The sequence below is a fragment of the Lissotriton vulgaris genome, chromosome 4_1 (assembly GCF_964263255.1).
Source record: "Lissotriton vulgaris chromosome 4_1, aLisVul1.2, whole genome shotgun sequence".
Classification (NCBI taxonomy): Eukaryota; Metazoa; Chordata; class Amphibia; order Caudata; family Salamandridae; genus Lissotriton; species Lissotriton vulgaris.
This window is the reverse complement of record NC_141691.1, coordinates 635,088,084-635,113,906: the sequence shown is the minus strand read 5'-3', so window position 1 is coordinate 635,113,906 and position 25,823 is coordinate 635,088,084. Positions and strand designations below refer to the sequence as shown.

Genomic DNA, 25,823 nt, shown 5'->3' with positions numbered 1-25,823 from the left:
CTCTATGTCTGGCATTTCCGCCGCCCCCCAATATTTTGCAATGTCCATTTTTGCCACCACCAATGTGAGTACCAAGAAGATAAGCAGGGGGCGTGGCAGGTCCACCTCGGTTGTCATGCCCAATAACGCTAATTTAGGGTCGCGCGTCAGAGCCACTCCCAGGACCTCATCTAGTTCTGTGAATATGTGCCTCTAATATGTTTGTATGATGTCGCATGCCCAAATCGTGTGGAAAAAATCCCCTCGTTGGTGGCGGCACCTAAGGCATGTCAGGTCTGCTATTCTCCCCATTTTAAGGAGGCGAACCCTGTCAAAATAGGTTCTGTGGAGCACATTCAGTTGGATGCGTAGCCTCGATTTAATCGCCACCTCACGGGGATGCATGAGGACGATCTCCCAGTCCAGATCTTCCATTTCTCCCACGTCTGCCTCCCATGCTCTCCTTAGCCCTGCCAGGTCGCCCAGCATGTGGTTTGTCAGGCTTTTATATGTGAGGGATACCGCCCGGCCCATGACCTGCTCCTGAAGCAGCCTACCCTCCAACGGTGATATACTCCGGAATATCTGCGAGCGTGATGTTTTGTGCCCTCCATGCATATCTCAACTGTGTATATTTGTAGAACTGAGTGTTGTGCAGCCCAAATTCGTCTCTAAGCACCTGAAAGGACTTTAGCTCACCCTTTGCCATCACATCCCCAATTGTTGAGATTCCTATATCATCCCACCTCCGGAAGCCGCGCAGCTTACTGAGTTCTCTCAACCATTGGCAGTGCCACAGCGGCGTCTATCGGGTAGGCTTCTTGTCCCACCCCATACATCTAGTAGCCTTGTTCCAAGCGTTCAGTGTGATCACCGTGGCCGGTAGAAACGATGCCCGCACCGCCCCTCCGTATAGATAGTACAATAGGTTTTTGGTGGACATTTTAAACCTTTCCAACGCATAGGTCGGGTGGTCTGCTGATGCGTGTAACCAATCATTGATTGGAGTGAGGTGTTCCGCCCAGTAGTATGTCTCTAGGTTGGGGAGTGAGATCCCTCCGCTGTACTGATGGCGCTGTAGAGTCGACAGGGCCACTCGCGGCTGTTTCCCCAACCACAGGAAGGCCCGAAGGTCCGCGTGAATTTCGGTTATCGTTTTAGCTGGTAGCTGGTAATACTCGTTCTGGAGCGCATACAGAAACTTCGGGAGGATAATCATTTTGTATATCGCCGCTCGGCCCAATAGGGTGAGCGGCAGCTGCCGCCACCTGGTCATCTCTGTTGTTGCGCTGTCCATGATTCGTTTTATATTTTTACTAAAGGAAAGTTCCCTATCCAGGGTAATGTATATACCCAGGTACTGGAAGCCCTCTGGGGTATGTACTAGTTGCTCCGGAAGGCACCCCCCTCGCTCCAGGCCCTGCGGGTCATAGAGGACCGATTTGTGCCAGTTTATGGTATGACCCGCCCTCGCACCAAAGCCGTCCAACTCCCTGAACAGCTCCGGGATTGTAGTTTCCGGTTCGGTGATGTACAATACCACGTCGTCTGCGTATAAGGATATTTTTTCCTGTGCGGAGGTGGAGTCTCCCCAAGAAAAGCCCCGAATCCCAGGGTTCTGTCTGACCTTTACAGCTAGAAGTTCTATGGTGAGTGTGAACAGTAGGGGGGACAGCGGGCATCCCTGGCGTGTGCCCCTGCCGATCTGGAATTCGCGGGACAGCCTCCCGTTCACCCGAACCCGCACCCTCGGAGCTGTGTACAGGAGCCGGACCCATTTTTGGAACTTGGGGCCGAACCCAAACCTTTGTAGTGCCGCCATTAGAAATGGCCAGTGTACCGCGTCGAATGCCTTCTCCGCGTCGAGGGAGAGGAACCAATGGGGCTCACTCCTCCCTTTGACTTCCTGCAACCAATTATGTGTGCGGAGGAGGTTCAACTTGGTCGCCCTGTCTGGCAAGAACCCCGACTGATCCATATGTATGAGGTCTGTTATGACTGACCGCAGACGTTTAGCTAGAATAGTGGCCAAGATCTTCACCTCCATATTAAGGAGGGAGATGGGGCGATATGAGGCACATTCGTCCTTTGGCTTGCCCTCCTTATAGATCGGGACGATCGTGGCCAAGGCGAGGTCCGTTGGTAGGCTCCCTGCCTGGTATGCCTCCAAGAAGAGGGTTTTTAAATGGCGTGCCAATAGATCAGTCGCCCGCTTGAAAAATTCCGCCGGAAAGCCATTCGGTCCGGGCGTTTTCCCCGGCTTCAGTGAGGCTATGGCATCAGATATGTCTTCCAGTGTCACCTCAGCCTCCAAAGCCGTGCAGGCCTCGGAGGACAGTACCGGCATCTCCGTGTCACCTATATAACGCTGTGCATCTTCACCCGTACCCAGGTCCTTGGCCTCATAGAAACGTTCAAAATAAGACGCAAATACTTCTGCTATGGCCTCATCTGTGTGCACCTGCCTACCTTCTGCCGATGTGATCTGTTCCACCCACCTCACCGACCTTTCCTTTCAGCTAAGACAAGCCAGGAGTTTGCCGGACTTGTCCCCGACATCGTACAGACGGTGGAGGGTTGCCAAGGATTGGGTCCGTGCCTCATTGGAGACCATCTCCCTGTAGTTTCTTTGGGTATCTAGCAGTTGTCTGAGTGTCCCTGCCTCCTTCCGCAGTTGGTACTCCACCTCTAGGGCCAAGATAGACATTTCCAGGCTAGTCACCTCGGCTTGTTGTGCCCGCCGTACGTCCCCCAGTCTGCTCTGTATTCGATCCCTCAGTACTGGCTTCATTGCCTCCCAGAAGGTGACCCCTGAGTCGACCGTTCCCTCATTTTCCGCCACGTACACCCTAATGTCGGCTCTGATTCCACGTAGTATTTCCGGTGTTTGGAGGTCCCATGCCGCTAGGCGCCATTCAGTCCCCCCCTTCCCCTCTCCCGTCCCAACTGTGCATAAAGTGGAGAGTGGTCCGAGATTCCCCTCGCTTTATATTCCGCCATGTCATTCGAGGTTAGGTTCTGTCTGGACGTGAATATGTAATCTAATCTTGAAAAGACCCTGTGCGCCCCTGAGTAGAAAGAGTAAGCCACTTGTGTAGGGTGGAGCCACCTCCAGACATCAGTGAGTCCTATGAGATTCATCTGTTGCGCTAAAGCCGAACGTGTCCCCCCTTTACGTGCAGTCCCTGTACGATCCTGCGCTTCACACATAACATCATTAAAATCGCCACCTACTATTTGTATGGTGTCCGCTGTATCAATGAGAATGGAGGTGATTGCTTTGAGGGTGCCCGCCTGGAGTTTCGGAGGCGCATACACCGAAATGATAGTGTACCTACGTCTTTTCCATGTCCCTTGCACGCCCACATAAGTCCCCTGAGGATCCAGCCATGTGTGGGTGATACTGAATGGGGCTGTTTTTTTAATTAGACTCGCCACCCCCCTGGAGTCCGATGTGTACCCTGCATGTGCCAGTACCACGTGGCGGCCTCTCGCTATGAACGCACACTTATTGCCTCTGAGGTGAGTCTCCTGTAGTAGGATGATATCTGGCGCTACTCTCTTGATGTAGGCATTCACAAGCCCCCTCTTGATCTTTGACCCTAGGCCATTCACATTCCACGTTAAGATGGTGACCCCCTTGTCACCCAATTGCGGAGTGTCTAATGTACTTGCCATTGTGTAAAGCGACTCCCTTTTCTGGTGCGTCCCTGTAGTGGAAGAGTGATGTGGTGTATCAAGGTGTGCTGCTGCCCGCTAACTGTCCCCCCTCTCCCCCCCGTGTCCCTCTCTGGCCCCAACTCGAGAGATTTCGAAAACCTTCCCCCCCCCCCTCCCACCCCCCTCCCCACCTCCCTCCCCTTCCAGTCTTCCAGTCACATCCCAACATGGGACCAAACTATCCACGGGAGAAGGCCTGTCGCCCTCCCACACATCCCTCCCATCACAAACCAAAAAACAGTAAGAGAAACTAAAAAAACAGTAAAGGGCGTGTCAACTTGCGTGCTCCCCTTTGTCGAGCTGCAATCTCCCTGATCCCCGAGCACCATCGTTCATGAGTGCGAGTCCTGTGTGTCCATAGTGGGCACCTGCCCCGATGAGTCCTGTTCCAAATGCTGGATTTCTTTGACTAGTGGGTGCACTGAATCTCCCATTACATCTCCCTCCTCTCCTCCGGATGCGCGGCCCTCTGAATCTTCCTCCTCGTCTCCTTCCGAACGGATTCCATTCCGCAAGCAACTGAACCTAGAGCCTCCCACTGAGTCATTTCCCGGCGATGTTGAACTGCCTCCTCTCCTGTCACCTGTGCCACTGGTTTGGTACGGTGTCGCCGGTGTCTATTTCTTTATCCTTCGTGTCATCCGTCGCTGCGGTTTCGGAATCTCCCAGCGCGACCTTTCCCGCATTGATCTATCCAATGCTTCCCGTCCAGCAGCCTCTCTGCTATTCAGGATAGGGCGTTCCTCAAGCCACTGCCACGCGTCCTCTTGGTGTGAGAAGAAGATGGACTTGTCTTTGTAGAGCACCTTGAGCTTTGCGGGGAAGAGGAGCATGTACGTTATGTTCAAGGTCCTCAGTTTTGCCTTCACGGAGTCGAATGGGCGCTGTCTCGAGACTTCTTGGCTGTAGTCCGGGAAAATCATTATAGTCGTATTCTCCAAACTGATCTCCCCCAGCTTCCTGGCTTCTCGTAAGATCAAGTCTCTGTCCGCATAGTTCAAGAAGCGCGCTATGACTGGTCTCGGTCTCGCCCCCTCCGGAGGTTTGGCCAGAAGGGCCCTGTGCGCCTTCTCAATGATGAAGCACTGTGCTGTTGGGAAGGTGGTCTTCAACCAGGCGTGGAGGAAGGAGGACATGTTCTTCCCCTCAATTCCTTCCCTAAAGCCCACAAAGCGAAGGTTGTTGCGTCTCGATCTATCTTCCGCATCGTCCACCTTCCACTGCAACTGACGGCGTGAGGCCTGTAGCTCCACCATATCTTTCTTCAGGGTAGATATCGATGCATCGTTTTCGCTAATTCTCGTTTCCGTCGCGGCCACCCTATCTGTCAGATTCCGAAAATCTTGTCGCAGCAGCGTAACCTCGGAGCCCACTTCCCCAATCTTCACCTCCAGGGCCGCCCGGGACTCCTGGATGTCAGTTCTGGACACCTGGATGGCCTCCATCAACATCGCCGTATCTGTCCGCGCTCCGGATGTCACAGACTGCTGCTCCGCAGCGTGCCTTGGCGCCGCAAAGTTATCCATGGGGCCCTGCTTTGTGGATTTAGGGACCGGGTCTCTTATCCCCATGGCTGCCCGTTCCTCGGGTAAGGGCTCCCGCAGCAGGATGCAGGCCACCGACTTCTGGCGTGTCGAAGAAGTGGTTAGGGCCGATCAAGAGGTGGTGACTGCCCGGCTTTGAGCACCGTAGGTAGTGGTGTTGTGCAATATGGTGCCCCTCGGCGCCTCCTTTCGGTGGAACCTTCGCTGCGTGGCTCTTCTCAACACTCCAGTCCCGGTCCTGAGTCTCTCTACCAGTTACAGTGGGCAAGGGCCGCCTCGGCAAACCGCGGGGACCGTCTTACAGTGCCACCGGACGCCCAGGACCTCCAAACCAGTCCTTCCCACTGTTAGTGCAAGTTCTCCCTCAAAAAGGGCCAGGCCGTCAAAGTTGCGAGTGCACAGCGCTCCGGCGGCGGGGGGGGGGGGGGGGGGGGGGGGGGGATGAGTGGGGGAGGGGGCTGGGTGATGCAGGAGGGCGAATTCAAGGCTCTCACCGTCCGGCCGCCTCCGCTGTTGTTCTCCCCCCCGGGCGTCCTCCAACTGCCGCTGCCATACTGGTGCAGTTGTCCACATCTGCCGAGTGTGCCCTGGTCTTCCGCGTCTCGCGGCCTCGGCCAGTCACCGCCTCCTCCCGCGAGCCACAGCGCAGCTCCTCCGGTCCCTGATTTCGCCGGCCTCACATCAAAGCGGGAACGGCAGCGAAAGGCCCCAGCTCCTCTTCACCGGTTACCGATCGCGCCGGCCGCCATCTTGGTAGAGGCGGCCGGTCTTCGGCAATTCCCCCGTCCGGGCACCTGGTAGAGGCTATATGATACCGCTGAGCAGGCTTTCACGTTGCGGCGCCTCCGCTTGCGGGCTCCGTCTCCGTAGGGCTGCGGATGGGCTCCTAGGCGCTCCGGTGCCAGTCGGGCGTCGCGGCTGCCATCTTGGCCTCACAGGGTTTCGCCGGGTCGGATTTTATTCTCGTTTTCCTGCAAACCCCAACGTGTTTTCACTGCTGCGGCACTCTCCCCAGCTTCCAGGGTGCCGTGGCCTCCGCTGAGTAGCGTTTGTGCTTCGTGGGGTAAAGTCTTATGACGGATTTAGGTGCAGCTCGGCAGGAGCTCCGGCAAGGCACGTCTTAACCGGCCATGCTGTTGGCCACGCCGCCCCATCCAGGCGTAATCTTAAGTCAAACTCGCTGGCACTCTTGAAGAGTCCCCGTATCCATCGTAGCCGCTCAGGTGGCAAAGCTTTTTCATGTATTGCTCCCAAGTATTGGAATTCGTTACCAATAGCCTTGCGTAAATCCACCTCCTATTTGGTTTTTAGAAAACAACTTAAAACTTTTTTGATTTCATTCTGGGTCTTTGATACTGCTGCCCGTTATTGGATCTTCTCTTTGGTTATCCTCTAGGTAAGCGCTGAGATGCCCCTGGGTGAGTCATGCGCTATATAAGAGTCCATTAACATAACATGACACTGTGCTACTGGATTCAAGCTTTCCTGGCTGATGAGGGGTGAAACCAGGGAGGACCTGGCTTGGCAGTTCAGGCCAGACCCTTCCCATGAGGCACAGGGTCAAGACTGACTTGCATATGGCCAGCTCTAAACTGGTGTGGCATGGTGAGCAAAAAATGAAAACAAAAGCCCCACTCAGACTGATTACGTGTTGCTGAATCCCGTTTGCTGCCTGGTTGTCATACAGTATTCTTCAAAACTTCTCTTTAGTCATACCCTGTACCAGGTAATGCTTCGTGCCATCGATTGTGTATAGCGTGGTACATTTCTCCTACGTTCCTATGTGGTCCACCGAGTTCTCAGACTTTATAGAACCATTAATCTCAATTTTCATTGGACAGTACCTACATTAATTTGTGTTCTTCTTTGTGGGAGACAAAAGTATTACTTCACTCCTACACCACATTTGAAATGTGCATTATTGTCTCTGTGCCTCTCTCATATCACTCGTCAGCGCAGCAATACTTACAAAGGAAATCAATTGAAGGAATAGATCTATTTGTGATAGTGCAGAACCAAGGCACTCCTCAATCAAAGATCTACGTGTTATAGGGACAAAGGGCATAGGCAGTGAAAATGTTGCATATCAAGGTACCATTTTCACAGAAAATGATCATTTTCAGAAGTGAGATATGCGCTACCAATGAGAACTTCATGTCAGTGGTAAAATGCAATTGGAAGAAAATATACCTTAAACCTAGAAAGCAACTCACTGAATTCTAATGAGGTCTGGGCAAAGCACTACGCTGCGCTCACCACGGCCCAATAAAGCATATATTTGGGCACTCTGGGACCCCCAAACCGGCTCAAAAAGCCTGTACCTTAGTTGGAGCCCAGCAGAGTCAGGAAGGAACCGCAATCGTAGTCCCTGAGAAGTGCCGGGTGTGAGAAGTTGGCCTGGCATATGCTGTCCCCTATTCTAGTGGGCACCTTGCACCAGTCCAAACGACCCTTATTGATGGTAGGTTAAAGACAACCTTTATAGAAAGCTATCCTAGTGGTAGCTGTGAAGAGCAGCCTTCAAGCTAAGTCTTGAAGGAATGTAAAGCAGCTTGTTTTACCAGTCTATAATCTCGTGAATGACCAAATGAAAGGAGAACCACACCAGGTATATATATAAAATATATGTATTTATTCTAAACACATCCCTCTAGTCTCTTTATGAGGCTATAGGCAAAAGTAAATTCAGTAAATTAGCACAATATACGTTGAGCCCTAGGGGCATACCAAACCTTATATTAAGAAAGTGGTATAAGAACCACGACTGACATAGAGACCAGGCCTAGAGCCTGTAGAACCGCTGGGGCCACCAGGAACCACCCATGGGAGTGACAGAGGGGACCCAAGAGGAAGCGTACAGTGTCTAAACACAGCCGCAAATTACCATTAACGTCTATGGGGATAGTCGCGGTTGGAATTTTAAAGATTAAGGACACTTAGAAGAGGACTTAGAGCAAACCCCTTTAGAACTAGGAGGTTCTCGAGTCAACACCCACGGGAGCACCAGAGTACTCGAGTTACCTCACCCAGGGAAGCCGGGTGCATAGGTGTCTTTTCATGTCGGGTTTCATCATCGTTTTCAAAGGAGATCCGCTGCAAAATGCTGCTGACGTCCAAGTGGAAAGTGTTCGGTGTGATCCAAGCCTGGATCAAAGATGAGAAGAACCTGAAAGCAGAGGGGACAGAGTCTGGTGTACCAAGGATCACGAAGAGGCCTCAAGCTGAAATGGAAGAAGCGGGCTCATGGAACACTCGTTGAGTGTAGGCCCACAATCTTCGGTGCAGTTGATGCTCGGGGCTTGGCTACAAGTAACCCAATGCACAACTTTGGGAAAACTCAGGAAGTTGATGCACTAGAAAATGTGCATGGTGTCCAGAAGTTCTGGTCCCACATCACTCGTGAGGGCTGTGGGTCTCAACTTTGCTGGGACCTTGTGTTTGCAAATACTTGGGAGTCCGGCAGAAGCTTCGGAAATGCAGACCCGCAAGATCCTTCAATAGTGCCTGCTTGAGCAGGGTAGTAACTCCTTGACACCAAGGGAGATTTTTCAGTCCTCTAGTCGTTAGTAGTGTGTCGAAGTTCTAGGATTCAGCTACAGAGTTTCGTCCAGGTATAATTTAAAGTCCTGTTGCTAGGGGTCCCTTACTTATACTAAGAAAAGGTGTTGGACATACTCTGGGGACCCACCTATGAGAGGGTCTGGAAAGAGAGGTGGCTACACCCATTTCCTTTGTCCACTTTCGCGCTGGTAGCCCCTGCAACCGGTTTGAACTGGGCTATGCACAGGGACACCAAATGTGCCCCCAGTGCTGTCTGAAAAGCACTCTCTGAGTGCCCCCACCCAGCCCTAATACACTAAAGCCTGTCTGGGAGGTGGTTACACCTCCCTGTAACAGGAAACCTATTGTCCCGGCCTCCCCAGCCGGAGTTTCGTCCAGCAGCAGGAGGTCAGACCCGTGTCTGTGGATGCAGCATCCATTTTGTGATGCTCGGGTTCTTTTAAACTATTACTGGCTAGTCCAGTGTGTACATGTCTTGCCCTCTAGAAGGGTGGAATTCTACCCCCGCAACCAGGACTGGCGGGGGGTGTTTCCATGCAGCCATTCCAAAGTTAGCATTTACTGCAAGGTTATAATGCACTTAAGAGTATATGATCTGGCTGCATCACAGAACAGCCTCAGAGAATAGGCTCTGAAAGCTGCAGAGGGGCCCAGCTCATGCATGGGCACCCTCTCACGCAAAACCGAGCACTCTGCCTTCAGGATTGATAAGGCTTGCTATAGGAGTGACTGATAGGTTTATATGTGTCGGTGATTAAAGGTAGATATAGGTAACCTATATCTTAGTAAGGGGTAGCAGTCCTGTGGTGTCATTTTGGAAGGCTTCCCAGGGGTGGCATAATACATGCTGCAGCCCCTGGTAGGCCTCTGGGGTACCAATGCCCTTAGTACATAGTGTACCATATTCTGGGGACTCAAAAGGGTATCCTAGTAACCAAACTGGAGTGTAACTAATGTACATGCAATCATTTTAGAGAGGAAGCAGCTAGGCTGGGGTCCTGGATAGCAGGGCCCTAAAGCCAAACTAAAGTTGAAAAACAGTGAAATACCAGCAAAAAGTGGGGGTAACCATAGTAAGCAGATCCTACTCTCCTACACCGGGTGCTAGAAGGACGGAAGGCCGCTAACAGCATTGGAGCCTCTTCGCTGTTATGAGGGGGTGGGAGCTCCCAAGAAGTTGGCCAGTGGCTGCTGTGGCACCACATCACCAGTAGCCCAGCTGAAGCAGTAGCAGAAGAGTGGTGCGGCAAACGTGGACCACGAGGATACAGCAGAAGAGTGAGCCGGTGACCTGGATACATCCTGAGCAGTGATGTGAGGCCGCAAACCTGAGAGCTGTGGGCCCATCCCGGAGGCATCGCATAACCAAGTAAGGTGGCCGGGGCAGTGGGAGGTGCAGCAACAGGTCCTAGAAGTACAGCAGACACCGGGTTGCTGAAGGTGCACATACAACCTAAACTAAATTTATAGATACAATGAATGTTTGAAATCAGAATAACATAGAATATACACAATAAGGAATATATTTCTCCACAGATTGAGACAGTGAAAATATATGGAAACAAAAATACACGTAGGTATCGCCAGGAAACGTTCGGGGTGCCGACGTACGTTTCGGTGTGCGACCTCAGCGAGGTCTCACCTTCATCAGGGCACAAATCAGAAATAGGACTCCGGTGGGGGACAAAGCAGTAGTATTTTCTTCCATATTTTCTGTATTGTTTTACTACTCATAGATTTTCGCCCTCTGTTGATTAGTTTTTAAAAAAACATGTTAGTTCCCTTGAATGAATGAATGAGTGGGAGTGATAGTAGCTGTGTGAATGTTTCATTCCTGAGTGGGGGATCATTAAACGTATTTTGTGTCTTATTATCAAATGCTTTGCAAATGTATAAATTGTTTTTTTATGAATTTTGATTAAAACACACTCATGTATTCATAATGTTTTGTTGCTATCTTGACCTTCTTTCTCCTGGGAGGGAGACCTGCACATCAAGTGACTTTACAAGCACTTATTGTTTTAATATAGGTGGAGTCCTTTTGTTTTATTGTCTAGAAGGGGACTATCAGACGCACAGGATATGGAGACTTAACCATAAATTGCTTACGTACAACGCTAACATTAAAGAGGTTCAAGAGGCTATACAAACCTTTCTAGAGAACAATGATGATGGTCAAACGCACATACACTTACTGTGGGACACATTGAAAGCAGTCATCCGGGGACAGTTTCTCGTGATAGCGGCCAGACTGAACAGGGACAGAAGTGAAAAAAGGGACCGACTGGAAGGGCAAGTTAAAGAATTCGAAATGGTGCATCGTAATACGGGGGCAGTCTGGGTACGCTGCCAGCTTGCCAATGCTCGCAAGCAGCTGAGGGCACTGGACCTTGATAGGGCTAAGTATTCTCTTCTCCACACCAAGCAATGCTTTTATGTGGGAGGGAATAAGGCTGGGAAGTTGCTGCCATGCCATATACGTTCCCAAACACACCAACGCCATGTAGTAGAGATAGAAACTGCACATAGTACAGGGGGATGACCTAATAGCTCCTGAGTTTGAAAACTTCTACACAGCACTTTACACGGCAGACCCCTACGATGAGGCAGCAGCAGCGGCATATGTCGCTCAGGCAGAGGTTGCGTCTCTCCCGACCATGGACGCAGACAAGCTAGATGCGAATATCAAGCCAGAGGAGGTGCTGAAGGCGATTCAGCGATTGGTGTCAGGCAACGCCCCAGTGGAAGATGTGTTTTCCTCAGTCTGGCCCGAGCTTAATCCTGATACTTACGAGACTCTTTAATTCCTTCAGAACTGAAGAAACAATATCCACTTCCATGTGCATGGCCACGGTGGGGGTCCAGCCAAAGCCAGTTAAGGACCCAAAGAAATGCACATCATACCGCTACATCTCGCTGCTGAATGTAGTTCTCAAACTTTTTACCAGCATACAGGCAGCTCATTTAGCACCACACATGCAGAAGCTAGTGGACCCCGATCAGTCAGGATTTACACCCGAAAGAGGTTGTAGCGGCAGCACCAGATGATTATGTCACCTTATTGACAAGCCCCAACATTCTCAGAAGCCAACTTTGTTCCTGTCGGCATATGCAGAGAAGGCTTTAGACCGGGTCCATTGGCCCCATCTGCACCTGGTATTGGCGAGATTTGGCCTTGATCTGTGGTTCCTGCGGTGGGTCAATAGCACATATAAGGCACCTGAGGCAAGAATGAGATTAGGTCTCAACCCTTTAAAATCAGGAGCGGCACCCGACAGGGGTATCATCTCTCTCCCCTCCTATTTGCTCTGAATATGGTGCCCTTTGCGGAGCATATCCGACACCACGCCACAATCTATATTGGAGATACGCATATGATGTGGTGCTCTTTCTCACTCAACCAGATACCTCCATACCCCCAATTATGCAGGAATTGGCAGTCTTTGGTTGGGTCTCAGGCTTTAAAATTAACACCCACAAAACACAAGCTATACGTCTCACCATACCTAGTGCTGATCTAGAGCGACTAAAAGCGGACTTCCCCTTTGGGTGGGCCGACTCAGGGGTCCCTAATTTGGGCCGCCAAATATTCTCTACGCTTGATCGCATGGTATGTGAGAACTATAATACCCTACCGAACAACACTCGGGCCCTCTCCAATGTTGGAGACCACCACTCACACAGCCTTGGCTGGGTAGGGTAGCTGCCGTCAAGATGACCATATTGCCCTGTATACTGTATGTATTGGAAATTACCCCACTGCAACCCCACCCCAGGCACTCGCCAAATTGCAGCATCTCTTAGTGGATTTCATTTAGGGTGGGAAAAAAGCTTGTATGGCACGCCAACAAACCTATCTGAAACAAGTGGATGGGGGCCTAGGATTTCCCCACTTAGTGTTTTACTATGAAGCGGCCCAATTACGATATAAGGTCTAATGGTACAGCCCAATGTCTGAAAAGCACTGGTGCTTCATTGATCGGGCAGTAGAGGGCCTAAACATGTGGAAGGTTCCATGGCTACCCAGACGTCACCGCCCAGTGGGGGTAAACATTTCCCCGGTGTTGGGAAAGATTACCCACCCCCATACCGACGTGGCGATTGTCCCCAAGCCTCTTAGAAGACTCGATTTTTAAGTCCACCCTATCAGACGCTACCGCACACTACTTCACCGAGAACACGGGTACGGCAAGCTCCAGGCAGGTCGAGTGGGACGCTTTCAAGGCGACCATTCGCGGGGTGGCCATGGGCACCAAAGTAGGCATCAAACATCAGGTACTGAGGAGACTGCGAGAGGTAGAGGACAGTCTAGCGGCTCTGGAAACCGAGGCCGCAGGCACGGGCGGCTCCCTCACGCAACTCAGGAGGCTAATATACAGTATGCGGAACTCCTGGAAGAACTAAGGGTCCTAGACCATAGGGAATACACCGCACGACAGCACACACAGGCGGACAGGGCGGGTGCGCTTTTGGCGCGCCTGACCAGGGACGCACCGGCAGCCACCCCTATCATGGAGATTCAGGATCCCTCCGGGGAATTAATCCAGGGACAGCAGAAAATCAAGACGACATTCCGGCGTTACTACGCTACTTTATATGGCCCACACGCTCCACTCTCGGAACCGGCATTGAAGGAATTCTTCTCCGACGTATGCGTTCCTCAACTGAGTGCGGCACACAGTGAGGAACTGGCAAAACCCATTACGGTTGCGGAAATTAGAATGGCCATTAGGGCTCTGCCCAGAAACAAGGCGCCCGGGACAGATGGACTCCCGGCGGAGTTTTATCTAACATACATAGACCTACTGGCCCCCCGCCTTCATGAGTTATATAACGAGGCATTGAAGAGCAATGGCCTGCCTGACACGACACTACAAGCCCTGATTGTCTCCCTTCAGAAACCAGGAAGGAATGCTTTGCGACTAGACAACTACAGACCGCTGTCACTTCTGAACACTGACTCCAAAATCCTCACTAAGATACTGGCGGCGCGCCTGTCCCAGCACATCCCAGAAATGGTACACCCCGATCAATGTGGGTTTGTGCCGGGAAGGAGCACAGCGCTAAATTTACGGAGACTCAGTCAACTAAAGTCTCCGATCACAGGGAGGAGTGACACCGAGGGTAGTATCTCACTGGACCTACGTCAGGCTTTCGATACGCTCAGATGGGGCTACATGTTTGCGGTCATGACCAAATTTGGGTTACCCGCCGGGTTTATAGCCTGGGTGTCCCTGTTGTACCGGAAACCTACGGCACGGGTTCGGACCAACAAATGTATTTCTGATCGGATTGAGATAGCGCGAGGAACGAGGCAGGGATGCCCTCTCTTGCCCTTGCTGTTCATAATCGCCCTAGAGCCCTTAATGCTGGAAGTACGATCTACAGCGGCTGCGGTAGGTATTAATAGGCTAAACACTCACCATGTCATATCGGCATATGCCGACGACATACTGCTGTTCCTAAGAGACATGAATAACCCAGTGACGCCATTGCCGCAGATCTTTGAGGTCTTCCGCGTGTTATCGGGCCTCGCCATCAACGAGACAAAGTCATACGGGTTTGGCTTTCGGGGCCCGGTGGCGGGACCACAAGTTCAGTTTCCGCCGCACTGTTTCCAGGTGGCACCCGTGACATTAAGTACCTGGGTATCCAGATATACCGACAACCACAAGACCTGCTGGATGGAAATCTGGGGCGAGCCCTGACTAACCTGGCTGCACGGGTGCAATTCTGGAATACTCTACCGCTATCGGTGGCAGGAAGGGTGGCTATATCAAAAATGGTGGTACTGCCGTGCTTGCTGTACTTCTTTACGAATCTACCAGTCTCTATCCCTATGCCCTATTTCAAGAAACTTAACACTCTACTACTCGAACTAATATGGGGGAAGGGCAGGAGGCGCATAAGCATGACCAGACTGCAATTACCCACGGATAAGGGCGGCTTGGGAGTGCCTGATTTGTTCGCTTACGGCTGTGCGTGCCAACTGCAATGGCTAGCTTATTGGTTAGCCGGTCGCAATTTGCAGGAACTGAATATGACGGAGGGTGATAGACACCGGGGGGATATACATCGACTGTTACTGCCAGGGGCCAAAACACCGACAACGACTCCACCCCTTCTCAAACTGGCTCTTACATACTGGAAGAGGGCGATCAGATATACAAATAGACGTTCGAATTATGCACCCTCGATACCACTGTTGGGCATCCCACTGGGGACAGGCCCGATGACGGAACGAAGACTGCAGGTGTGGCAGGAGCCGGGAATAACGCAAATCGGGGATTTCTTCTCGGATAACAGGCTACTGCCATACGAAGAATTCGCCAGGCTCCATCAAGCGCCGAGGGCGCTCTTCCTGCAACATGCACAACTGACTCACTACATAGGCACCCACTGGTTGGAAGATGGGGCGGAGCCTAACACCAACACACTGATCACAATGCAATACCTCATGGGGACGGGAAGTCACTTGACAAAATAGCTGACTGCTGGGATACGGGAAGGCAGGGCTGACCCCCTACAACCCCTGAAATTGCGATGGGAGGTGGATCTAGGGATGGCATTGAGCGTCAAGGATTGGGACCTGGTATTGAGATTGCCAAAGAAAGTGTCTCGGAACCCAAGGTTTAAATTTATACAATTGATGATTATACACAGGGCATATTTGACTCCCCACAAGATACATATAATGTTCCCGACTGCGGCTGATACTTGTCCCAGATGCCAGCAGGTAGATGCAGGTATGATGCACATGTTCTGGGAATGCTCTAAGCTGGGACACTACTGGGGTACAATACACCACATATTGAATGACATAGCACCAGATAGACCCTACACATCCGCCTCTTATTGCATGCTGGGGATCGGACACAAAGAGAAAAAAAGGAGTGTGGAATCCAGATTTGTGGATTTGGCACTGCTACTAGCGAAGAGGTCAGTGGCGATGAGGTGGAAATCGGCAAGGCCTCCAGATATAGGGACCTGGAGCGGGGAGGTGATCAGGTGGGGCAAGGCTGAGGGACAGGAATTAGGCAGGGAAGAACGCAGAGGCCTCAGGAAACATCCCATCTCAATGGAATGGAATGCCCTACTTATAGCGTTCGAACAAGGCGTACAAGAACAAGGGGACTAGTACGAGTCTATCAACCGTCGCAGGGGAACACAATACCCATGGCCAAACATACACGGGAACTGAGATGCAGACACACAATGAACTAAATGCTATACATTTATGATGTAAAAAGGGGACCGGTACCCCTATCGGATGCCGATTGTAATGTGCACAATGACACGAAACCTTCATAGTGTTGATATGTGGAAAGAGTAAGTGCTGGGAGGGGGAGGGAACAGGGAGGGAGTTAGGGAGTTGGGATGTTACTATACGCAGAAAATGGAAAATGTTATTACTGAAATGCATACTGAGATATATGTCACGATGCAGAGATACACTATACGAATGTCTGTAAACTATGCAGTGACTTATCTTGCAAATAAAGAAATGTTCACAAAAAAAACATTTCCCCAGTGTTGAGAGCCATGATGACTGCATGGGACTGGGTTCAGGTTTCTGCCGGTGCGACATGGACAAAGTTACCTCACTAGGCAAGATACCAATTGCAAAAGGGTGGGAGATCTCTGACGAAAATGGGGTAATGGACTTCCCATAGCTGTCTGCGGGATACACTCTCCCTAAAATAACATATTGGCAATACCTTGCCCGAGGACTCTGGGTGACACAACCAAATGTTAGTATACACGCAGGGCACCCTTTAACGAAGTTCAAGAAACGGCTGATAACCGGAACCTCGGACAAGCGTTTATTTTCAGACATATATACCTTTTTAATTACACCCACACAGCAAAACAAGACACCAGCGCAGCCGAGGTGGGAGACGGAAAGCATGAGGGAATTCTCCCCAAAAGAATGGCAGGACATTGAACACAGAGCAAGAGCCTCCTCTTGTAGCACAGCAGGTAAAGAGATGTTCCTCAAAATAGCGCATTACTGGTATTATACCCCAGACAGGGTATAGCGATGGAAACCAGCGTCAGATGCTCAATGCTGGTACTAATGCGGCTAAATAGGAACCTTAAGACATTTGCTGTGGGAATTTCCCAAGGTACAGTCCTTCTAGGACGCCATACTGACTGACATAAACACTACATATGACACCGACCTGCCACGATTTCCAAGTTATATATTACTAGGCCTTCTGAATGCCTTAACATGTCCCCTTAAATCATGCCGAGGGTGAGCTATTATGCTTGGCTTTGGGGGCGGCTAAACAAATGCTACTAGACAGATGGAGTAGAAAAGGTGTCCCAACCAGGTTAGATAGGCTACATAAGCTATGGGCCGTGGTATGAATGAAAAAGATGACGGCCAGCCTGTTGCACAGACGCCCCTGCTTTCACAAAACCTGGAAATCCACAGTGGTGTTCTTATCCTCTGAATTTAACGAACTTAGATGTCCCATGTGCCTACGTGTGCTCAGATTTACCAGAGATCGCTCCCAGGATTCAAAGACAACCCCACAGCAGGAACGCAAGCCACAAGAAGATGCCCACTAAAGACACAAGATAATTTTATCAATTTTCTTTATTGAGATTTATAAGAACAGTTACACAACTAGTGCATAGAAATATACAGTTTTCCATAGCAACAATATACAGTTATGATAGTGAAGAAAACATCCAAATCCCAACAATTCAACTGAGAGAAAAGGAGCAATTCCCCCCCCCCCCCAAAAAAAAGAAAAGGAAATGAATAGTTATAATCATGGTATGATGCATCAAGGATATCAATGAGAGAGGTGCCTGTAGTGAGGCTAGGTTTGCCTTACATTGGTGGTAAGTATGATCAAGCCCTCAATCTATATCCCAAGCAAGACTCCCAGTGTGGTCTTTCATACATCAGTTATCATACATAGTCTTCAAATTTCATCTAGGGGATGTGTGAGTAAATAATCCTTCAGTGGTTGCCAAATGTCGCGAGGCATGAGATGGGTGGTAATAATGTGGAGCACATTTCACTCATCGCGTCACAGTAAATCAGGTCATGGAGCCAGGCTTTCACCGTTGGCGTTTGAGCTCTGCCCCAATTTAGAGAGATTTGTCGTTTTGCAAGAAGCAAGGCGATTGCGGTGAACCTTCTGATTTTCTTCTTAAGCGGTTGAACATTCCCCAACAGTGCAGTCAATGGTGTAGGTTGTATCGTGTGTTCTACCATCAAAGATAGGCGCCGTAAAACTTCTTCCCAGTATGCCCGCACTGGCACGCAGTTCCATGCTAAGTGTGAGAAGGCAGTACACCTGGCGCATGCGTGTGGCACCCCAGGAGCCATCTTCGATAGTAATTTCGGGGTTACGTAAACTCTGTGCAGATATTTAAAATGTAATAATTTGTGTTTGTGCACAACAATATTCCAATGCACTGTCAGATATTGGTGTTCCTAGGTCCCGCTCCCAGGCCGCCCTTGCTTTGGCCCCAGCTATAGGGCAAAGAGCTAATGATGGATGGTACAGTTGTGAGACCAAGTGGGTACTATCCGTTGAGGTCATAAAGAGCGTGAGAGGGGGAAAATCCTCAGGCTCCACCGATGCCATCGGTATATCCTTAATAAGGGATCCTCGTACACTGTGAAGAAGAAATGTATCCATTTGTGTGGCCTCTCTATTAGAAGTGAGTTCAGGTACTGTACACGGAAGTGAGTCCCTAAACCAGTCTCCAATCTTCTAGAGTCCATGCTTGGCTAATGTACATTTGGTAAGGGCTTCAGTGGTAGGAGGTAGGAATGGGTTATCAGTTAAAGGCATATTTGCCGAACATAAAAATTATTTCTGTAAGTATCGTTGCAATTTGGTCCACACCTAGCATGTCGTGGGCAGCGTCTGGATTTCAGCGGGACAGCATGACAGGCCCTATGGTAATACAACGGAGAGTGAGTTAGGATATCTTTGTGCACGGTCGGGCTTAAGATATTGAAGTCTGGCATTGGGATGGTACCAGTGATATGTGAAGTGGACCCGAGCAAGAAGGTAATAAAGATAAAAAAATCAGGGACACCAACCCATCTACGTTGGTAAGGCATAATTAAGGTGGACCAATTTATGTGAGGATGCTTACCCGCCCAAACAAGACAAATAAGTAAGGACCGGAGTGTGTCAAAGAATTTCGTGGTTAAGGCAATGGGGATGTTTAGGAAGAAATATAAAAATCGTGGTAGAACCACCATTTTCAATATAGCGATCCTGCCAGCGATGGAAAGGGGGAGTTTAAACCAACTGTCAACCTGTGTTGTAAGATGGTCAATTGTGGGGCCATAATTCAGACGGATAACTTCAGGGGCATTACAATGCAAATAAATGCCAAGGTATTTGGAAGAGTCAGTACACCACTTAAGGGGGAACTCAAAATCTATTTGGATAGTCGCTGGGGTCAATGTAAAAATCTCCAATTTGACCCAATTAATAATTCAACCAGAGTACACCCCAAACCGGACCACCTCCCGCAAGAGGGGGGACAGGTTCTCCGCTGGTTGCCGTACAAATAACATCACATCGTCTGCACAAAACAAGGCCACGAGGGGGCCTGTGTGTAACTGTAGCCCACGGTTGAGATATTGTTCCTGTATATGGCACGCAAGGGGGTCCATGGCCACAATAAATAATAGAGGTGAGAGAGGGCACCCCTATCTGGTGCCGTGCAACAGGGGGAACTGGGTTGATATTTCACCATTAAGCTTTAGCCGAGCCACTGGGCCAGAATACAGCAGGCGGACTAGGTTTAAAAAATTAATAGGGTGCCCAATTTCTGCATCCCAGCATATAAAAAGGGCCACTCCAGTGAATCAAAAGCCTTCTTGGCGTCTAGTAGAACAACCTCCACCGGCAATGTGGGCTCTATTTGGTTCATCACTGAGAAAATAGACCATAAGTTGAGAGCGGAAGACCTTCCAGGTATAAAGCTAGCTTGAAATGGGCATAGCGTGGTGTCTGCGAGTAGTGATAGATGGGTAGCTAACAATTTGGCAAGGATTTTATAATTGTGATTGAGTAATGATAGTGGCCTATACGACGAGCATTGATGTGGCGATTTGCCTGGCTTGAGCAGCAATGTGACAATGGCTTCACACATAGTTAGAGAAAGAGATCCACTCTGCAGGGCCTCATTGTACACTTCTAACAGTCGCTGAGCTAGTTTGTGTTGATAAGCCTTATAAAACTCCCCAGAAAGACCATCGGAACCCAGAGCCCGGCTGCTAGCTAGATCTTTTATGGCCTGACGAATTTCCTCTTCGTCTAACCGGTAAGCTAGGAACTTGCATTGTCCCGCTTCAAGCCAGACCATGGCTATCTCCTGTAGATAGTCCGCCAAGGCCCGTCCCACTGGGGGGTCGCACGTTGTGTATAGGCGAGTGTAGTAAGAGAGAAAAGCTGCAGTAATGTCTGTTCCCTTTGTCAGCGTGGTCCCAGTTTCAATGTCAAGGTGTGTGATGAATGCAGATTGATATTGGGGTCTGAGGAGGCAGGTGAGTGTCCTACTAGGCCTCTAGCCCTCTCGCCCTCTTCATACACCCGGGCCCTAGCATATTAACCAAGATATTTAACTTCACGAGTAGCCAAACCCGTGAAGTTGGTCAGCAATTTTGCACGATCGTGCAGTGATTCTGGAGACGAGGTAGTCTGCGCAGTCCTGTCCAGGTCTTAAAGTTTCTGCTCAATTCTCTCCAGGTCCCCCGGTATCGATTGTAGCATGCCAGCATACTTGGAAATACAGACCCCGCGAATAAATGCCTTAAAGGCATCCCATAATAGCCATTGTGAAGTCATTGTTCCTTCATTTAGTGAGAAATACTCTCAAATAACTGCACCCACTTCACTACGAAACACTGAGTCAAGTAGAGCAGACGAGGGGAATCTCCATAATGGCCATTGCCTCAGAACCATTGGGAAATCCACCAAAAGCAGAACGGGGGAGTGATCAGACAGTGTGCATGGCATATAGTCAACCGCCCGTACCTCCAAAAGTAATTCTCCACCCATAATTCTATTATCAGCGCCTAGACCGTCAATGCATGCAGTAATTTTAGTAAAGAAATCAGAGGTGTCAACATTCGGAGCATACACATTAATAAAAAGTACTGATCCACCCCAACAAGTCCAGCACCATGATATATCTACACTCGTAATCTGTAACAACCAACGAAACCTGAAAAGGAAGTGTGCGGTGAACCAGTATATTCTCCCCGCGTGAGTATGAACTATAGCTGGCAAAGAAACGGCAGCTACCCCATGATGACACAAAACCATTTACTGGGAGTTGTGCATAGTGTGTCTTTTGAAGACAGGCGACCTGGACCGGGAATCTTTTGAGTCTAAATGGAGGCGATGAACGATACCCTGACTAGCATGCTCCAATTGCTACCTAGTTTGTGGCAGGTTCCAGGTCAAATGCTAACTAAAGTTGGTGTCCATCTCAACCAGTGGGCTACCTGCTGACTTTTACCGAGTATAAATACCCTTCAAATACTTAAATACACAGGACAATTCTTTCCAGTCCCTGTGAAGACATTCACTGTTAGAAGCCATTACTTCATGCCCGAGTTAGACCCTCCCTAGCACCACTCGCTGATACACTCAACCAACGTCCAGGTACCTCAGAAACTGCATTGACAGAAGAGGTGTCAGATGTCTCTTGTGAGCCTAGCAAGAAAGGCTCAAGCACTAAACCAACCTCTCATGCAAACACACAGACAAGGCACACAAGTCGTAGTTCCTAGCTGCAATAAACTGTAGGACTAATTCACAAAGGAATTTACGTGTAATTAAGTTATGCATGCAGAGTGCTCCCCACACAGGGTGGAATCTCCACACTGCTGTTCTTTCGCAGATATCCCGCCACCAGTGCGGATATGCCTCACTCGTAACTTTACTACACTTAAATACCTTTGTGAATCGGGCCCTGTGTTTATAACCAGCATGTCCAAGGATTCTCTAAGGCCTGGAAAAACCTCCTTATCACAGCCAGGCATTAATGCAACTATAAGTTGCAGCAGTCGAATGTCAGTCATCTGCTTCCTCTTACCCAGACATGCACTTTTGTTCTCTACTGCTTATATTGCACAAACTCAGAATTCTTGGCAGAACACGCCCTTTTTTATTAATCACTCATGCATCAAGACCGACTGAATTCTTCCTCTCAGGAAGCAAACCTTGAATGAACAAAAAGGTATCAGTTACCAAAACGCTTTAGCACAAACTAGGGCACAACCAGACTCCTTCAGAAAATCTGCAAACATTGAACAAACATTAGCAAAAATATTCTACCTCAAAAGCATCATGTTCTCAAGTGGAGGGCAAGCTAGAATTAAGGAATAGGTGGAGGCTGTGGTGTAACCTGAATATAAGGTATTAAGAAACAGAGCTGTGTCGGAGGATGTATCCCTCACTGCAATGATGGGGGCTGCCTTGAGGGAATTACACTGGCTTCATATGCAGGCTAGAGTCACCTTTTAGGCCTTGCGTTTTGGCCATAGGATCCTCAATGAGAAAGGGCCAAGATTTGTATGCCCCCTTCTCACTGCCTACAGATCTGCTGGGAACCTGAGGTTGTTGGGCACGGCCACGCTGATCGTGCTTAAGGTTTGGAAGGTACGGGCAGGAGGCAGTACCTTTGCCTTCTTCACGGCTAAGGCCTACTTCTGGAATTTAGGATTTGTCCATCTGAGACATTGTTCAGGAAAAACAAAAACCTGGCTTTTCCAGCACCCTCCAGGGGGCCGGTAGTAGGCTTCTCACATCTTAGGGCCTTAGCTGGGGGGAGTGGGGGTGTTCCGGGCCAGTTTTTGTGTCTTTACGGTGTCCTAGCACGGGGACAATCCTTTGGAGTAACCAGGCGCTCTACAAGCTTAATAATAATAATAATAATAATAATAATAATAATAATAAGCATGGAAAAGTCCAAATGTAGCTTCTGCGTTCGATCAGAGCAGAGCTGCTGGGCCGGTAGGTGAAAGCATACTCACATGGTGGATCGAAATGGACAGAAATCCTTCATTTCTCAATAAATTATAATTATTTATTTATCTCACAATATCTTTGTTAACATAGAGGCCACTATGTCAGAAGGATAAACGAAAGAGCCAGGCATTCCTTACATATGACTCCCTCTGCCCAAACACACTAGCCTATCAGAGGTGCCAACTTCCTAATTCAAATGTTCTCAATTTATCAACCTTAAATAAAGGATTTGCCAGGCACTCCTAATATGTGATTGGGTATTTCAGAGGTATCCAAGCGTTTCTGAAATACCTTCATGTAGTGAAATTAGTCTGTAATATATTCCTCAATGAATGTATGACGTTACAACGCATACATTTACAATGCATGCCTTTACAATACAGTTTTTTCATCGCAACATCCATTACAACGCATGATTTTACATCACATTCCACCACAACACATTTTTAGAAACTACATTTACAACGCATTCAATTACATTGCATTATACCATTACAACGCATACCATTTAATTGCATATAAGGTAAGTGTTTGATAGTGTAGGGGTAAAAATTACTATTCCCACTCCAGTGAGTGCAACAGTAGGGAAAGTGTTGGATAGTGTAGGAGTAAATATTACTATTCCCACTCCAGTGAGTGCAACAGTAGGGTAAGTGTTGGATACTGTAGGGGTAAAAATGACTATTCTCACTCCAGTGAGTGCAACAGTAGGGTAAGTGTTGGATACCGTAGGAGTAAAAACTATGCGTTGCAATGGTATAAGTTGTAATGGTATGCATTGTAGTGACATCCGTTGTAATAGTATGTGTTGTAGTGACATGCGTTGTAATGGCATGTGATGTAAAGGATGTTGCATTGTAATAACTGCGTTGTAAAGGTAGTGCGATGTAAGGACTGCGTTGTAAAGGATGTTTCCCTTCCTCAATAGTACTCATTGCATTGACCGCAGGAGGATAAAAGAAGAGTTTAAAATGCAGTTTGATATGTCTTCTTATCTCACTAACACCCATAAATATAGCTGAGTAGCATTCTCCTTTTCTTTCACTAACTCACCTATTCAGCCTCATTCCCTTATGCCTTCTTTTTATTCATTAAGGCTTTCCTGACTTCTAAATGTTCTTCTGACTGTAAATCTCTTCCCTGTATCACAGATTTTGCCTCAAAATGTGTGCCTTTGTTGCTGACAGACTGATTGTATTTCAGCGAAAGGAGACTCGCCTGATATTCCCAGAGGGTGATTTTGGGGACCTCTCATGCACCTCGCAGGGAGACTTACACTGGACTAGTCTATGAAATCGAATTTTAAACTGGCATCTTTACCTTTTCACCCAATTCCGTACTGAAGAGTAAAACATCGCAGCCAGGATACACCGGCAGCTTGGTGCCAAGGGGCATATTCAGTATCTGGGTTGGTGCTGGCGCCTTTATAATCGGTCTAAAGTAGCCCTGAAAATAATAATACAAGAGACTTCCGTAAATGTTCAATCTGTTTACAAACCTAAAGATTGCAGGAAATATATACAATAATCAGGGCACAATACACTGTGTGGCTACTCACCACAGACTTATAAACATATCTTCCAAACCAGTTCATCTAAATCAGTGACAGCCCTTGGAACTGACCCTGCCCTTGTCATTGTGCTTTGTGAAAAAAGATCTATCCTTGATGCTGGAACTTGGAGGAGTGATCCTGCTAGATCTCTCTGCTACTTTTCATGCCACAATCCCTGATCCAATCCCTGAATAACTTGAATAAGTGCCGCAGAACTAAAGGGATTCCAATCATTTCTGGAGGGGTTGACTTTTGACCCTAATGCTCCCCCTTTTAGGTCAGTCAAGGTGGCAGAGGTGTTTAAAGTGCCTCGAAGCTCCTCACTGCTACCCATGATTTTCAACATCTATTTCTGTCCTTTATCTGAACTCACTAGCTTCTTTGGTAGCAGGGCCTTTTATTACCTGAAAGAGACCCAGCTTATCATCAGGCTCAACAACCAGAGACTGTAGGAATGTCTGGTGGCCATTCATCAATGGATGGGCTACTATTTCCTGCAGTACATGTTATGTTATGTTACATCTCGTGCAGGACTGAGCTGCTAGTCAGTGGTGACAATTTGGAGGGCTTGGACAGTGTCTTGTGCCCCCCTTGCATTGGAGAGTCTCTTACACCAGGGACCATAATTAAGTCATTGGACTTTTTGCTGGATTCGTTTTTTTTCTGAAACCACAGGTTAAAGCTCGGTCCTGCCCCCCTTTTTTTTATTTATTTCAGATTTAGATGAAGCAGTTGAAAACAAGGGCTGGCCAGAGCTGCAAACTGTGCTTTCAGAAAAACCTCCTCTTCCAGCCAAAAGCACTAGGACTTAACTTTGGTGCTTTAGCAGATGGTTTTCCCTTGCACCCTAAGGAACACCAAAAAAGCAATGCTGCCCATGCACTTTTTCCAGAATCAATAACTGTAGCAACTTGTTTTTGGGTCTGCATTCACATCTTATGTCCATTTTTAGTGTGAGGAAAATATATAATGGATCTGCAAGCTGGTGAAGTTCTTGCAGGCATTTGAGAAACGTATAAAAACAATATGAACAATGAATGCTTTGAATTTTTTTTAACATTGGTACATTTTTTTTTTGCGACAAATTTATAAATATTATAACTATGTGTGACATTCATCAAATTGTTATGGTTTTAATTAACTAAACAATAAAGTTTAAATTTCAAAAAAATATAATGGATCTAGATGTTTCATTCACAGGAGGTAACCTGTATTTATCCCACCTGTAACAATACATTTACCAATTTAGCAACATGTGACAAATTCACTTAAGGGCTACTCTTTGCAAATGACTTGATATTGTATTGTTATATCATCATAATATATTTACGTCCCGCTATATATCTTGGCAGTATGTATACTATATCACAATGGCGATAGAGGATACATACCGCCAATAAAGGATCTGTCTGACATATGAAATAGCAGGTGGACCATAGG

General features: G+C 48.5%; 1 protein-coding gene across 1 annotated transcript in view; it reads right to left on the bottom strand.

The window, feature by feature from the left end:
• LOC147722358 (uncharacterized) overlaps positions 1-24,856 on the bottom strand; it is a 700,192-nt gene extending 675,336 nt beyond the window's left edge. Inside the window, exons 1-2 of the mRNA XM_086967301.1 lie at positions 24,788-24,856; positions 24,152-24,277 (exon numbers count right to left, since the gene is read on the bottom strand). Coding sequence (XP_086823427.1) covers positions 24,152-24,277; positions 24,788-24,856 — 195 coding nt within the window. The remainder of the gene's footprint in view (positions 1-24,151; positions 24,278-24,787) is intronic.
• Positions 24,857-25,823: the final 967 nt, after the last annotated feature.